Source organism: Microcaecilia unicolor, chromosome 11 (genome assembly GCF_901765095.1).
Source record: "Microcaecilia unicolor chromosome 11, aMicUni1.1, whole genome shotgun sequence".
Classification (NCBI taxonomy): domain Eukaryota; kingdom Metazoa; phylum Chordata; class Amphibia; order Gymnophiona; family Siphonopidae; genus Microcaecilia; species Microcaecilia unicolor.
This window is the reverse complement of record NC_044041.1, coordinates 81127093-81142523: the sequence shown is the minus strand read 5'-3', so window position 1 is coordinate 81142523 and position 15431 is coordinate 81127093. Positions and strand designations below refer to the sequence as shown.

General features: G+C 43.3%; 1 protein-coding gene across 1 annotated transcript in view; it reads right to left on the bottom strand.

Annotated features, from left to right (window-relative positions):
• LOC115480936 (fizzy-related protein homolog) overlaps nt 1-15178 on the bottom strand; it is an 81182-nt gene extending 66004 nt beyond the window's left edge. The window contains 5 exon segments of the mRNA XM_030219921.1: nt 12922-13028; nt 13031-13048; nt 13248-13311; nt 13586-13711; nt 15092-15178. Of these exon segments, the coding sequence (XP_030075781.1) occupies nt 12922-13028; nt 13031-13048; nt 13248-13311; nt 13586-13711; nt 15092-15178 (402 nt within the window).
• Between the last annotated feature and the right edge of the window lie 253 nt (nt 15179-15431).

Below are 15431 nucleotides of genomic sequence, written 5' to 3'. Positions count from 1 at the left end.
TAAGATATTATGGCCAGATTTGTAAAGTACTAATCAATTGACTATTAGACAATGTAGTCCTATTCACCAGGAAATGAGAAAGACACAGAGTGACGTACACTGGACCCCATAAAAACTGCGCTAGACAATAGCGAAGACCTTTCCTCCAAACATCACGCACAAGGGAAAGGAATAGGAAAATGGTTATTATGGAGCTGAGATACAATTTAATGCGCCCCATTGTCTAAAACAGAGAATTCCCGACTGAGCTACACTTTGAATTGGAGTCTTGCCAAGAACAAAGAAATCGCCAACTGAGCTGCACTTTAATTCACAACATTGCTAGCAACCAAAAAGTCCCCGACGGAGAAAAAAAACAGATGGAAAAACAAAATGAGCGCCATTCACATCGTAGCATTTCTTTTTTTTTTTTTTTTTTTTAATAGCTAGAAAAATACATGTAAAAATTAATTTCAGGGAAAATATACTACCAATTGCCCCAACTACCGGAGAAACAATATCTCCTTTCCATTGCACAAACAGCCAAACACAGTAAAAGAAGAAAAACGCTGCCACGTCAAGGGAAATTGCAGCTGCATGCAAAACAATGGCAGCCAAACGCGACAAAATGAGAAGAATAAGTTCAGGGGAGAAAACCACTGACTGGACCGACGAAGAAGCAGGAAATCCATGCCGCCGAAAAACAGATAGCCTCCGAGGCCGCACAAAACATGGTTTAGCCTCTGGTCCGAACAGGAACCGTCAATACAGCTCCCAAGCTATACAGACCCGTCCAAGAGCGAGCAAGCGCTTAACAGTTCACGCCTTTTTTTTTTTTTTTACAACTACCGCCGCTAACAACGCCGGATAGCAGAGGAAAAATAATGAAGATAACAAAAAACTGCCGATTAAAGTCACAGACGCTGACTTTTCACTTTTTTTTTTTTTTTTTTTAAATAGCTCCGCCAGAAAAGAAAATAAAGACTCTTCAAACAAAATAAGACAGAAGAGCTACCTGCTCGTTATAAGCCTGGGGAAAGCAAAAACTACTTCCTTTAAATTCCTTTCATTTGAATTAATTCTTTTAATTTTCTTTTACTTGATTTAATTCTTTAAAAACAGCTGCCTATTAAAAGTGGCTGCCTCTCTCAAAGACGGTACACCTTTCCAGAGAAAGGGACGGCCCTTCCCTGCTAAGCCAGGGAGATGGGGAGGAAGGGGGGTGGACTCGAGACACCCGAGTTTAACACCCCAGAGGCTGTCAAAGAAAGAAAAGAAACCTTGTCAAGCCTCTAATTACGATTCCAGGCACAGAAGAAGTATTATAAATATATCTGTAATATCTTATAGAGAAAAAGAGAGAGAGAGACTAATGGGCTCACTTCCTACCTGCTGAGAGACTGAGAAAATACTGAAGCTAAGGTCACATGGCCAGGGCTCCTATTGGCTCTCTAGAGTCAGAGTTTTTCTCAGTCTCCACCTGCTGGTAGGCGGGCACAACCCAACAGTCCAATCCTGCTCCGGTCCGGAGGGACGCTAAGGAATAGAGGGTTAGGTGACTATCCAGTCACAAGGAGCCACAGTGGGAGCTGAATCCAGTTCCACGGGTTCTCAGCCCATTGCACTAACCATTAAGTTACTCCTCCACTCCTTGTTGTTGTACTTCCTTGTCGTCTATATAGACCATTCCAGAACTTGTGAAGTTGTGCCCATTCACCAGCACATGGAGACAGAAAACAAAGAGTTGAGAACCTTGCAGCTACAAGTGCTCAGTATTCTCTTTCACAAGCAGATAGTGACTATTGCCCATGTAGCTCCTGGAATGGTTAATGGTATAAGCTACTGGACCAGTTGGAAAGTTGATACCCAGCTAAGCTCAGTTTTTTTGGGGAAATTTGAAGAAATAGGGCCGGATTAAAATATAAATAAAACAAAAACACAATTTTTACTGGAGCACAGGAGAGAGAGGAATCTGAGCTTCCTCCCCATCTCTCCTCATATCTTATTCTCCTTCCCTCTTTATTAAGGTTTCAAAGGAGAGAAAATTATTTTAAATTTGAATATCAGAGAAGACTTCTTCTCCAGCAGCTGGTTTCTTCTCAGAAGTAGGTTGTGAGTCTTAACTTAATTTTTTATCCCTGAGGCGCTCACAGGGATTAAGATTACAGCTCTGAGGGATTCACTGGAACAGTTTCAGACTTCAGCCGCGGGAGGCTGCATCCCTGGTCTTGATTTTTGAAGTGTCCAATGCGCCTAAGATTATTGGCAGCTCTACTCCGAATGAGGCTCAGGCTGAGTGTGCAAAATGCCTGTGGGCGTCATCAGGGAGAAGCTGGCCACTGCACCTCTTGCTTGGATGGATGTTCTTTGGTGTCTGACTACAACTAGCTCATTAAGTGCAGCCTTGAGTTTCCCTAACTGTTGGTGCCTAAAGCAGCAGCCTTTGCCATGGGCTATTCTGAATCTTGCTCAGTTTCACTTTCTGTGTTAGATCAATCTGAGCAGCGTTCTATTTCCCAGAAATCCAAAGGGGCAATGTGGGGGCTTCAGATATGTCTTTTGACTCTCCTAGGCCTTCTGGAGTGGGGGAACCTCTGAGAGCAGAGGTACTTTTTTCCCCTGAATTTGCATAAGGGGAAGAAGGCATTCTTATTAAAGCAAGCAGGAGGATGAGGTAGGTTAAAGCTGAGATTGAATAGCTCACCAAATTTAATATGAACTATTGTAACTGTTTATTACTATTTGTTTTGTGATTTTTTTCAATAAAAGATGTTAATAAAGCACATAGGAGTCCTCATGAGGTGCAACTTCTTCAAAACCTTTCTGCTGCAACAGAAAGAGTTTAGCTTCTAAGCACAGATAACTGCAGTTAGAAGAAAAGAAACTGAAATTTCAGAATGGGATTCCCAATTATGGACCATGGCCAATCTATTGCTTCTAACATAGGGCCTTTTTTTACAAAGCTGCGCTAACGATTCTCGATGTGGCAAATGAGAGGAAGCCATTCAATTCCTATGTGCTTCCTCTCATTAGCTGCGCAGGACTCGCTAGCGAGGCTTTGTAAAAGAAACTCAAAGCTTCCCTCAGTGATCTAGAGCAGTGGTTTTCAACCCAGTCCTCAGGGACCACCTGGCCCGTCAGTTTTTCAGGATTTCCACAATAAATATGCATGAGGAGATCTAAATGAACTGCCTTCTTGGTATGCAAATCTCTCATGCATATTCATTGTGGAAATCATGAAAACCCTACGGGCCAGGTGGTCTCTGAGGATTAGGTGGAAAACAGCTGATTTAGAGGAAGGGGAACTCTCTGTAAGTGAATGTGATGACCCCATGGTGGTTTTGTCATTTTGCAGGGAAAAGCTTCCTTCTTTTATTACTAGGTCCTTGCAGTACTTAGTATTTTGGAAGTTTCTACTCAGGAGCAATCTAAGGGAGGCAATCCCATTTTGGGCAGGTATCAAGAGCCTTCAATAGCTTTTCCAGCCCATGAAGTGGTGCAGGCCCTTATTTTAGCCCAGTGGAATACTCCAGAAGCAGGGCTTAGAGTTGGCAGAGTAACATTCAAACTCTATGTGTTGGTTCCGGACAAAGAAAAAAAAAAAAAAAGAATTAGGACAGCCTAAAATAGTCACCTTGGTTACTGTGGTTGCCAAGACTACTAGTCCATTTAAGAGAGTTCAGCTCTCAAGGATGTGCAGGACTGGAAAGTAGAGTCTTTGCTTAAACAAGCATTTGATATCATAGTGCTAAGTTTTCAGGCAACAATATTTAGTGCCTATTTTGCCAAAGCATCTCTCCTTTGGTCCAAAAAGGTGATAGTTCTGCTCCCTTGGAGGAGGGGGATCCGTCTGAGGATATGACTTACCTCGAAGGAATCTGGCTTACAATGCAGATATGCTTTATGATCTGATCAGCACTTCGACAAGAAGTATGGTAGTTAACAGTTACGACTTAGAAATTGGTCTGCGGATATTGCATCCAAAACTTTCCTTAGCAGACTTCCATTTAGGAGTAAATTGTTATTTGGAGATCTTGAAAAGTCGGTGAAAGACTTGGGGAAGCCCAAGACCCAGAGACTACATGAAGATCTTTCTCTTGTCATGCACTGAAAGTAGAAAAAGCTTTATTCATAAATCACAGCTAACAAAGCACCAGAGAATCCACACAGGAGTAAAGCCATTCACATGTACTGAGTATGGTAAAAGCTTCAATCAAAAGATAATCCTCACTATTCACAAAAGGAAGCATACAGGATTAACACCATTAGAATGTAGTGTGGTAAAAGTTTCTAAGCACTAGAAGGGCAGTGAACATGGTAATGCTGATGGACTCTCCACAAAAGGAAGAGTCAGAACCGTCTGACACTGGACTGTCGAGATCCAACCAGCGGTTTCTAGAGGCCGCAGTCCAGGGTCTCTCTTTAAGGACAGAGGTGTGACAAAAAAAAGTGGGTTGTAAGCCCTGTAAAATATTATTTCTTGAAGTGTATTTCTTTAGTTTGGCCAGCAGGTAGTGCACGTTTTATGTTTAAATGCTGTTACAGAGAATGACTGTTCCTTCTTTAGTTTAACACAAAGAGAAAGTAACCTGTAGTGATGTGGCCAGCTGCTTTTAAAAAATGCTGTTCTGGCCTCTGATTGACCCAGGAGCTCAAATTCAGTCTGGACATACTGGATTTTTCTCCAGTCTTAGTTTAGAAGCAGAGAGAGTGGCCCAGGAGTTCAAATTCAGTCTAGACATACTGGATTTTTCTCCACTTAGTTTGAAAGTAGAGAGAAAGACTTCTTTACTGAGACCCTGTGAGCAATTATATTCTGTAACCTGTGAGCAACTATATTTCCTGTACCTCCCGGGCACTATTCAGGTAGTGATAAAATGTTTAGATAGTTTTAGAATTGATCCTTATTCAGCTACCTGTTATTTTCCATCTGTTCTTACAGTTCACTGTTCAAATCTTTTATGACAATAAACCTTTTTTAGTTTATTGACTCTGCTTGTCTGGACTGACTAAGAATCCTGGTTCTTTGTGTGTTGGGTCTGTGAGTGTTTTCTAGGAACTGTGGGACCACTGGGAGTGTGGTCCCAGTAACCTAGAAATCACAGAGGATAACTTGAGAGCATGAGACTCGCCCAGAGGCAACTGGGACTCAGTCAGTGGAGGAGAGTACTAGTGTAGAGCACATGCCCAGGTGCAGGCAGACCCAAGCTGTGCTGGGGATAGACCCTCTAAGTGGCTTCTGGGTTAGCCCCAAGTGGGTGGCTAGGCTTTTTGTGACATCGCCCTTATAGGGGATGGGGCAAAAACAAAAGGCTATACTATATCTAAAAACTTCTTGTTGACATTGGTCTCTGAGCCACTTATTGAATTTTGATGAGTTTTAACTCCTAGTGTGCTGAGGGCGATCTTTCCTTGTCAAGCAACAGTAGTACATATCCTAGCCTTTCTTCAGGAAAGGCTTCAGAAAGGCCTAGCATTAGGTTCTTAGAAGGTCCAAGCAGCAGCTTTATCCTGTTTCAGAGGACATTTGGAAAAGTCCACTTTGACATCACATCCCAATGTGATTAATTTCTTCACAGCTGTTACTCATGTTTGTCCTCTTTGTCCTTCTTGTCCCGAGTAGAGTTTGAATACAGTACTCGAGGCACTGAGTCACTCTGTTTGAGCCACTGGGAGAGTGACCCTGTAGGACCTCATTCTCAAGACTTGTGCTGAGGTGATAGCCAAGAGGTACTCTGTTTCAGAATCGCAAGCATTATCTGTACAGAGATCTTTTCTCCATTTTACGGAAGTGGGATTCTTGATTTGAACAGTACCTTTTGTTTCTTCCTTAGTAGTATCTCCTTTACATATCAATCATGTTGTTATTCTTCCATCATTCCACAGGGAAGATGATAGAGAGGAGTTTAGACCATTACATTTGTTAAATGTTTATTGAGTCCTCAGTTAAATACCTAGATTTAACGAATTTAAGAACTGGATAATTTGTCCTTTTTGGAGGCTTTAAGAAAGGGTCCTGCAGCTTCTAGGGTTACTATTATTCACTGGATTTCAGCTTCAAAGGATACTATTGTTCACTGGATTCAGATGATTTCATCAGCTTATACTGTATAAGGAAGACAGTCTTCCATAGGTTTGAGAGCTCATTCTACCAGAAGGGTGTCAACTCTTGAGCAGAGTTTGCGTTCAGTATCTCCAGTAGATATTTATAAGGTGGCTATATGGTCACCCCTTCATACGTTTGCCAAGGATTAGATTGGATGTGGCAACACAAGCTGAAGAAGACCTTTGGGCAGGGATTTCCCATCCACCTTGAGGACTCCTTGCTACATCCCACAGGTTCTGAACTAGCCTGGTGTGGACAAAGAAGGAGAAGTTTGAGACCTAGCTGATAATTTTTCTCTCTTTAGTCCTATCAGACTAGTCCAGAGTCCCACCTGGCCTGCTGTACTGTAATGTTATTTCTGCTGTATAAAGAAAGGAGAAATTAGGCCTTACCTGTTAATTTGCTTTCCTTTAGTCCCTCCACCAGCCCAAACTGATGGGTTATGCACTCCAACTAGCAGATGGAGACTGAGAACTACTGACTTGAGTATACCTACAACTATGCTGTGCAGTTCCCACAGAGTCAGTAGTCAAATAGCAAAAGTAGATCTGCCCACTCTAAGTCATTACAATCTATTTCCCCTCAGTGCTTATAGCTGTAGGCTCTGATCCTACACGCCTTGTACTGCTGCTTCTTTGGATAAGAACCAAGAACAAACGAGAACCGAAATGCTACCAATACCTCACAGTACCCTAGGCAAGCTGCAAGAACCACAAGAACCAAAACAGAAGCTAATACCTGATTCAGGTGGGTTCTGTGCCAGTCTGGAAAGCCAATCTGGAAAGCAAATTAACAGGTAAGATTAACTTCCCCATCCACTGCGTCCCTCCAGACTGGCACAAACTGACGGGGAAGTACCCAAAGCAGTAACCATTACAGGCGGGCCCCTTTGATTCCCACTTCCAAGACCCCAGCTGTATCCTGACGAGATTGCACATCTAACCGATAATGTCGTGCAAAGATATGCAGCGAGTTACTACACAGCCGGTCTACAAATCTCCAGAGGCAAGATAAAAGAACTTTCCGCTCGAGAGTTTGGATGATCCCTGGTGGAATGAACCTTAAAGAATTGTGGAGCACGCTTGCCCTTAAGAACAAAAGCCACCTGGCAATCATAGCCTTAGAAGCAGCCCTCACCTTTCCTATTCCTACTGATCAGGATGAACAATCTGTTTGAATGGAAAAATTCTCTAGTTCCTATATAAATAGACCCTCGGCACCTTCCAACTCTGCAAGTCATTAACCTGCCCTAAACTGGCAAAGCCACTGTCTGATTCCTTAAGCGTGCAATCCACCAACAGCTCAAAGGGAACCACTACCAAAGTAGTTAACACCAGATTAAGATCCCAAGGAGGAACATAGTGCTGAAGCAGAGGCCAGAGTAGGTGAACACCTCTTGAGAAAAAACAGATCATGTACTAAAGAAGCCAAGGCCTTGCCCTTGATCAAGTCCTGGAAACATGCCAGCGCTGCCACATGCACCTTAAGGGAGGCCAAGGCAAGGCCTTTATTCAAGCTGTCCTGCAAGAAATCTAAATCTGCGGCACCTAAGACTTCAAAGACACAATCTGGTGATCCCAGCACCAAGTGTAGAAAATATGCTATACACAGAAACCATCCAGAGAGAAAAAATCTTTTCCTAGAACGTAAGAGGGTTGCAATCACTCTACCCAAATATCTTCTCTTCCTCCAAGTGTTCGGGAACAGTCCTTTATGAAGATTTATTTCCTAGATGACTAGGGGGCCACAGAGGAAACACATATAGGAGACCAGAGGTTGGCCACTCTTGCATCAGGGAATCCAATCTTCTCCAACCGGTAATCCCTTCTCCAACTGAGATGGAATTTTTCTGACTATTGGTGCCCACCACGTGGAGTCCCTCAGGGTTCCCCCTTGTCACCTATTCTTTTTTTTTTTTATATGTGTTCTTTAAGATCATGGGTCTCTGCTGTTAGCTGAAATTCACTGTCTTCCTGTAAAGCTTGCATAATATATAAACTTGCACATTTGACAAGATTCTGTATGATTTAGCTCCGGTAAGCATTTCAGAATGGATTCAAATTTGTCTAATTTGTCATTGATCTTTCCGTCCTTCAAGGGAATAAGATATAAAGGATTACTTAAGAATAATTTGCAAGCTTCTTAAGACTGTATTATTACAGAAATTTTTTAATTGAATGATTTGTAATTTTGGCTTTTAGATTTATTTTCAAGAGATAATTCTATGTGTAGTAGTTCTTACCTTTTGTAAACTGTTCTGGACCTTTTTTGGGGATACTATGGTATATAAAATCCAGATTAGATTAGAATCGGGCAACCTTGGCATTGCCAGAAAATCACCATCAGGTCCATAACTGGTAGCTCCCACTTGCTCACAATGAGGTCAAAGGCACTACTTCCCAAATCCGTCTGTAGATTGTCCACATCCGCCACGTGTGCAGCAGACAGATCTTTCAGATGTCGTTCTGCCCAGACCATAAGCAGAGCCACCTACTCTGCCAACAGGGTTCCCTTAGTGCCTCCTTGACAGTTCACATAAGCTATTGCAGTAGCATTGTCCAAGCGGACTCAAATGGCCCTCCCTTGACAACATGCTGGAATGAGTGAAGCACCAGACAAATCACCTTCGTTTCCGGTTAGTTGATTTGACCATGAGACTCCACAGGTGTCCACCGGCTCCAAGCCACTTGGCTCAGGCAGTGAGCTCCCCTAACCCTATAGACTGGCGTCCATTGTCACAACCGTGCACTGGGGATGATCCAAGCTCCTGCCCCCGGACAGACTAAGAGACTATTAACTACCACCTCAAGCTGAGCCACTCTGCACCTCCAAGCAGAAGCACATCTCTAAAGACTGGGTCTGGGGAGACAACCGCGACAGTAGAGCTTCCAGTCGCAGTCTCATATGGGTCCTGGCTCACTATAAAACTTCCAAGGATGCCTCAATTGAGCCCAGCACCCACAGGTACTCCCTGGCCTTTAGAAAGTGAAGTGAAAGCAAGGATCACACCTAAAACTGCATCTTCCAGTTCCTCGCTTCAGGAAGAAACACCTTGCCCACTTTGCCGAAGGCACCAGATGGCTCTTCGCTGGATTGAAGACCAGCTCAAAGACACCAACATTTGCACTACCTGAGTGGTGGCACTGTTGCCTCTCTTCAAAGGACTTTGACCAAATCAGACAATCATCCAGATAGGAGTGAACTAAGATCCCTTCCTTCCATAGGACCACTGCCATCACCTTTGAAAAAGTGCCGGAGCTGTAGCCAAACTGAAAGGGTGCATACAGAACTGATAATACTGCTCCAAAACTGAAAAGTAAAGGAATCTCCGATGCCCCTGTCAGATAGAAATATAGAGATAAGCCAACATCAGGTCCAAAGAAATGAGGAACTCTTCAGGCCTCAATGCTACTATGACTGACCATTAAGGATTCCATGTGAAAAGTGGGCACCTGAAGGGCACGATTTACCCTCTTCAAATCCAACACACAAAATAAAATGAATACCGATCGGTGCCCCACTCCTGGAACGGAACAGATCAATCTGTCCAGAATTTCCCTGACAGCCTTTGCTTGGCATTGGGAATGGCAGGGATACTCTACAAATGCATCTGATTGGGGGTGTGCAAACTCCAAAGCATAGCCATCAAAATGATCTCAACAACTCATTGATCCAACGTAATATGGGTCCACCTCCATAAAAATCTTGCAACTTTGCTCCTACTGGGACCAGAGGCTGGACTTCAACACCTTCATTGGAAACCATGACCTTAAAGAGGAGCAGCCTGGTCAGAGTCTGTCTCCACAAAACGACTACATTCTCTGGAAAAAAACCCTTGTTGACCTCCACCGACTCTGCCAGGACATTACCACTGAGACTTCCTAAGCTGACCTCTACCAGAAGAATCCCCATCAACCACCTTAGGCCTATCCTCTACCTGCGGTCCTGAGGGTCTTTCAAGGTTATACCTCCATTCAAGGCTGTACCTCCATCCACTGTAGTCTTCTTCACTACTGGTGAGACTATGGCTTCTACCACTGTAGGCCACAAAGATTCTATATCCTTGTCAGGAACTGGACAAAACCACACCATGGAACGAGCCACCCTGAATGCAGTGTCAAGAAAATTCCACTAGGGTCCAATTAATATCCCTTATATCTTGGTGCACAGGAAAGGAACATGAAGATTTTGAATCCCCTTCAACAATGGGTTTACCTTATGCAGAGTGTCCTTAGGGTCCTCATCAAACTTCAACACCAACAAGACCTGGCTTATAAACTCCTGCAACTATGGAACACTCATACCACAAAGGCATCTTCACCTGGAGGCAAATGATCCATCTATGCATCATAAGTACATAAGTAATGCCACACTGGGAAAAGACCATAGGTCCATCGAGCCCAGCATCCTGTCCACGACAGCGGCCAATCCAGGCCAAGGGCACCTGACGAGCTTCCCAAACGTACAAACATTCTATACATATTATTCCTGGAATTGTGGATTTTTCCCAAGTCCATTTAGTAGCGGTTTATGGACTTATCCTTCAGGAAACCGTCTAACCTCTTTTTAAACTCTGCTAAGCTAACCGCCTTCACCATGTTCTCCAGCAACGAATTCCAGAGTTTAATTATGTGTTGGGTGAAGAAACATTTTTTCCAATTTGTTTTAAATTTACTACACTGTAGTTTCATCGCATGCCCCATAGTCCTAGTATTTTGGAAAGCGTGAACAAATGCTTCACATCCACCTGTTCCACTCCACTCAATGTTTTATATATCTCTATCATGTCTCCCCTCAGCCGTCTCTTCTCCAAGCTGAAAAGCCCTAGCCTCCTTAGTCTTTCTTCATAGGGAAGTCGTCCCATCCCCGATACCATTTTAGTCGCCCTTCGCTGCACCTTTTCCAATTCTACTATATCTTTCTTGAGATGTGGCGACCAGAATGGAACACAATACTCAAGGTGCGGTCGCACCATGGAGCAATACAACGGCATTATAACATCCTCACACCTGTTTTCCATACCTTCCTAATAATACCCAACATTCTATTCGCTTCCTAGCCGCAGCAGCACACTGAGCAGAAGGTTTCAGTGTATTATCAACGATGACACCCAGATCCCTTTCTGGTCCGTAACTCCTAACGTGGAACCTTGCATGACGTAGCTATAATTCCTCCTCACAAACATCTCCTCTATCCATCTGTTCATCCTTCCAACCCTGAGCCTCCTCAGAATGGAGGGGGGGAGGTGAGACTGCCTTGAGGAGATCCTCCTCCTCCCAGTACAACCTCTCTTGTATGGAGGGGGGCCACATCCCCCCTCCCCCGCCTGTTCAACCTAACCCCCAACTGCCGAATGCAGGTGGCCTTAAACATGGCCAAAATGAACTCATGGTAAAAATCCATTCTTGGATCTCCCTGGAGTTAACCGCCCCCCGCCCCCCCCCGGAATGAAGTCAATGGGCTCCAGCAGCGGAGGATGCTCAACACCAGACCCTGAAGACAAGATGGTGGCGGTTTCCATCAAAGTCAGGCTGCCATGTCCATACACACCAGAACCACCAGCCTCAGCTACATCTCCGCAGGAATCCTTCTCCTTCTAAGGACCCCGAATAGCCACTGCCAAAGGTTCGGAATCCTTGCAACTGACACAAAATTTACAAACTCCTGCCACATTTACTCCTCGCCGCGAGTACCTAGAGCACTTCTTTAGTCTGTCCGCATTCATCAACACCTCCTCCTCACTTGTGGTGCACAGAGGCTCCGAGTACTGAGGGAACCCTTATCCTCAAGTCACTCAACCTCTCTGGCACCAAAAAACAGCAAGGCCTTGCAGCCGTGGCCCAAAGACACTGCAAAGGCATGACATGTTTTTTGCTTACTTTTTTTTTTTTTTTTAATCAGTTTGTAAAGGAGACACCACAGGCACTCAAGGTTGTCTGTTGCGAAGCAGAGAAGAACAGCCAAGGCACAAAGCAAGAAGTCTTGAAACAGATATGGGGGGAGGGACCCGGCCACCCAAGTGCGGCACTTCCGAGACAGAGAGACTCCTGCGGGCCTCAGTCCCAGTCCAGCACAACTAAACTACCAGCTAGGCCTGAAAGGAAGTTTTGGTTTTTTTTTAAATACAAAACCTCAATTTAGCTGATCCCCCCTACAGGACTAACACCTGACCAGGACTGCACAGGTTTATCATGTCCACCATCTGCAGGAGACTGAGAACCACTGACAATCTGGGGACTACCACAACAGTTAAAGGTGGACTCAGAAGTTGGTGAATCTCAGTCTCCATCTGCTGGTCAGAGAGCATAACCCATCAGTCTGTGCCAGTCTGGAGGGACGTAAATTACAGATTTTCTCTTGTTACAAGTTTTTCTGTTGCACAGTGGTGTTACATGTGTTTATTTTCAAAACAAATCAAATAGTCAAGGTTTTCTGCTCCTTATCTTCATTGCTTGGTCATTCAAAATAATGAGCACCTGAAGCTGCATGGTGCCCTTTAGGGTAGGGCTCACAGCTTTTTATTCTCTGTCTCCATTTGCTGGTCGATCAGCACAAACCCACTGGTTCTGGATTGGTCTGGAAGGACTAAAAAAAAAGAAGAAAATTATCAGAGAGATCCTAATGTCTCTTTCTCACTCTCCTTTCAGTCTCTTACCCTCCTCCTATTCCTCTTGAGGATGGGAAGGAGAATGAGAGGTCTGCACGGGCTCCCTATCAGGGCAAAAAATGCTTCAGTTGTCTCCTCCCACTCCACAGCAGCTGGTCAAGACAGTGTACTTGCTCCAAGAAAAGCAGGCAAATGCATTTTCAGAATACTAGACATCTACATGGCTTACTGTAAAAAGACTTTTCTTCTCAGGGGTAGATGGTTGCAGCCTTCTATCCTCAGTCTGGGGATCTTGCACCTTTTCAATCCCTGCTCCCAGCAGCTCATTTTTCAAAGGGCAGAGTAGGCAAGGCCATCTATTGAACACACAAGGAACACATCAGAGACCACAAACAAGACGCACTTCACCTATACAGGAAATGATCTGATTGGAGAAGTTAGGTGAGACTTGATGTAGGGGAAGGGATGAGTTTAAACCCTGGAAAATGGTATGCGCGAGTATAGATTTTGAAACCAACAGCTATTGACAAGTGATAAAAACAGTTTGAGTCCTACCTTTGCCATTGTCAGAAGTAGCATCTTTTGCTTTCCTGTTCTGACTTGGTGATTTTTCATTTTCCTGTAGAGAGGAAGAAAAAGTCCAATATTGTTCACTAAAAAATGTTATACATTGTTATGTGTAGTACAGGTCACTTTACTGGTAGTAAAATATTTTGCTCATATAACATTGGGTAATACCAAACTCATGTGAAGTGTTTTAAGGATTTTATAAATGATACTGCCTTGGAGGTTTTAAGGCACCAGCATGTGGAGTCAGTGGCACACAATTCTCACATCATATCATAGACTTTCCAGAAACTATGCCATGAAACAACTACCAGGAAAACACTTACATTTATTCTGTGGAAGTTAATGCTCCAATTGGCTCCAGCGCGGGATGGAATAAACCTGTCTCCGTGCTTACTGGGGGAAGACATAGGAGAATTGGAAGGAGTCAGAGTACGTCTCATCTCTGGTACCTGAAGTGAAAAAAAGAAAATGGGGACTCCTTAAAATAAAAGGAGGCTTTGAGAATACATGAATTAATAAAAAAAAAGTGCCACTGATGAACCACATCCTTCAGGCAAAACGTAATGCTGTTTCCATTCAAGCCACATAAGAGAACTGAAACCATTACAAGTGGGCTCTTTGGGAAGTGTGCTTCAGAAGTTACTTGTGCTTCTCTTATAGAGAAAATTCAACTTGAAATCCAGGCAACAGAATGTAAGTAGCTGTTTTTTGACATGGGAAAGGCAGTTTTTAAAGATTTGCATGGGTAAAGAGTGTTTTGCCTTCCTAGTAATCTGTCTACAAACTGCCACATTCTGTGGAAGGTACAAATATGTACACTGTTTCACAAAGAGATGTGTCCCCAGTATGAGACTGGTCAGGGGAGAAAGTTATGCGCATAGTTTGGATTTTCCAAACTATGCCTATGGTTTTAGCTAGGAAAAGTATCATCAAAGCTGGTACAAATCTCTATTTTCACTCTGAAGCTGGAGCAAAGACTCTGATTACAACCTGGGCTTTCCAACAATGATGAAGTCTGAGAACTAATGCCCTCAAAACATCAGGATCAATATTCAATGCAATTTAACTGGACAGAAATGGCTCCAGTTAACTGCCTGTTTGGTGCTAACTGGTTATTTTCAGCAGGACTTAACCAGTTAGCACTGAAATAACCAGTTAGCACCCAAACAGGCAGTTTAACTGGAGCCATTTCTGTCCAGTTAAATTGCATTGAATATTGATCCTGATGTTTTGAGGGCATTAGTTCTCAGACTTCATCATTGTTGGAAAGCCCAGGTTGTAATCAGAGTCTTTGCTCCAGCTTCAGAGTGAAAATAGAGATTTGTACCAGCTTTGATGATACTTTTCCTAGCTAAAACCATAGGCATAGTTTGGAAAATCCAACTATGCGCATAACTTTCTCCCCTGACCAGTCTCATACTGGGACACATCTCTTTGTGAAACAGTGTACATATTTGTACCTTCCACAGAATGTGGCAGTTTGTAGACAGATTACTAGAGGCAAAACCTCTTTACCCATGCAAATCTTTAAAAACTGCCTTTCCCATGTCAAAAAACGCTACTTACATTCTGTTGCCTGGATTTCAAGTTGAATTTTCTCTATAAGAGAAGCACAAGTAACTTCTGAAGCACACTTCCCAAGAGCCCACTTGTATGGTTTCAGTTCTCTTATGTGGCTTGAATGGAAACAGCATTACGTTTTGCCTGAAGGATGTGGTTCATCAGTGGCACTTTTTTTTTATTCATTCATGTATTCTCAAAGCCTCCTTTTTATTTTAAGGAGTCCCCATTTTCTTTTTTTCACTTCAGGTACCAGAGATGAGACGTACTCTGACTCCTTCCAATTCTCCTATGTCTTCCCCCAGTAAGCACGGAGACAGGTTTATTCCATCCCGCGCTGGAGCCAATTGGAGCATTAACTTCCACAGAATAAATGTAAGTGTTTTCCTGGTAGTTGTTTCATGGCATAGTTTCTGGAAAGTCTATGATATGATGTGAGAATTTGTGCCACTGACTCCACATGCTGGTGCCTTAAAACCTCCAAGGCAGTATCATTTATAAAATCCTTAAAACACTTCACATGAGTTTGGTATTACCCAATGTTATATGAGCAAATATTTTACTACCAGTAAAGTGACCTGTACTACACATAACAATGTATAACATTTT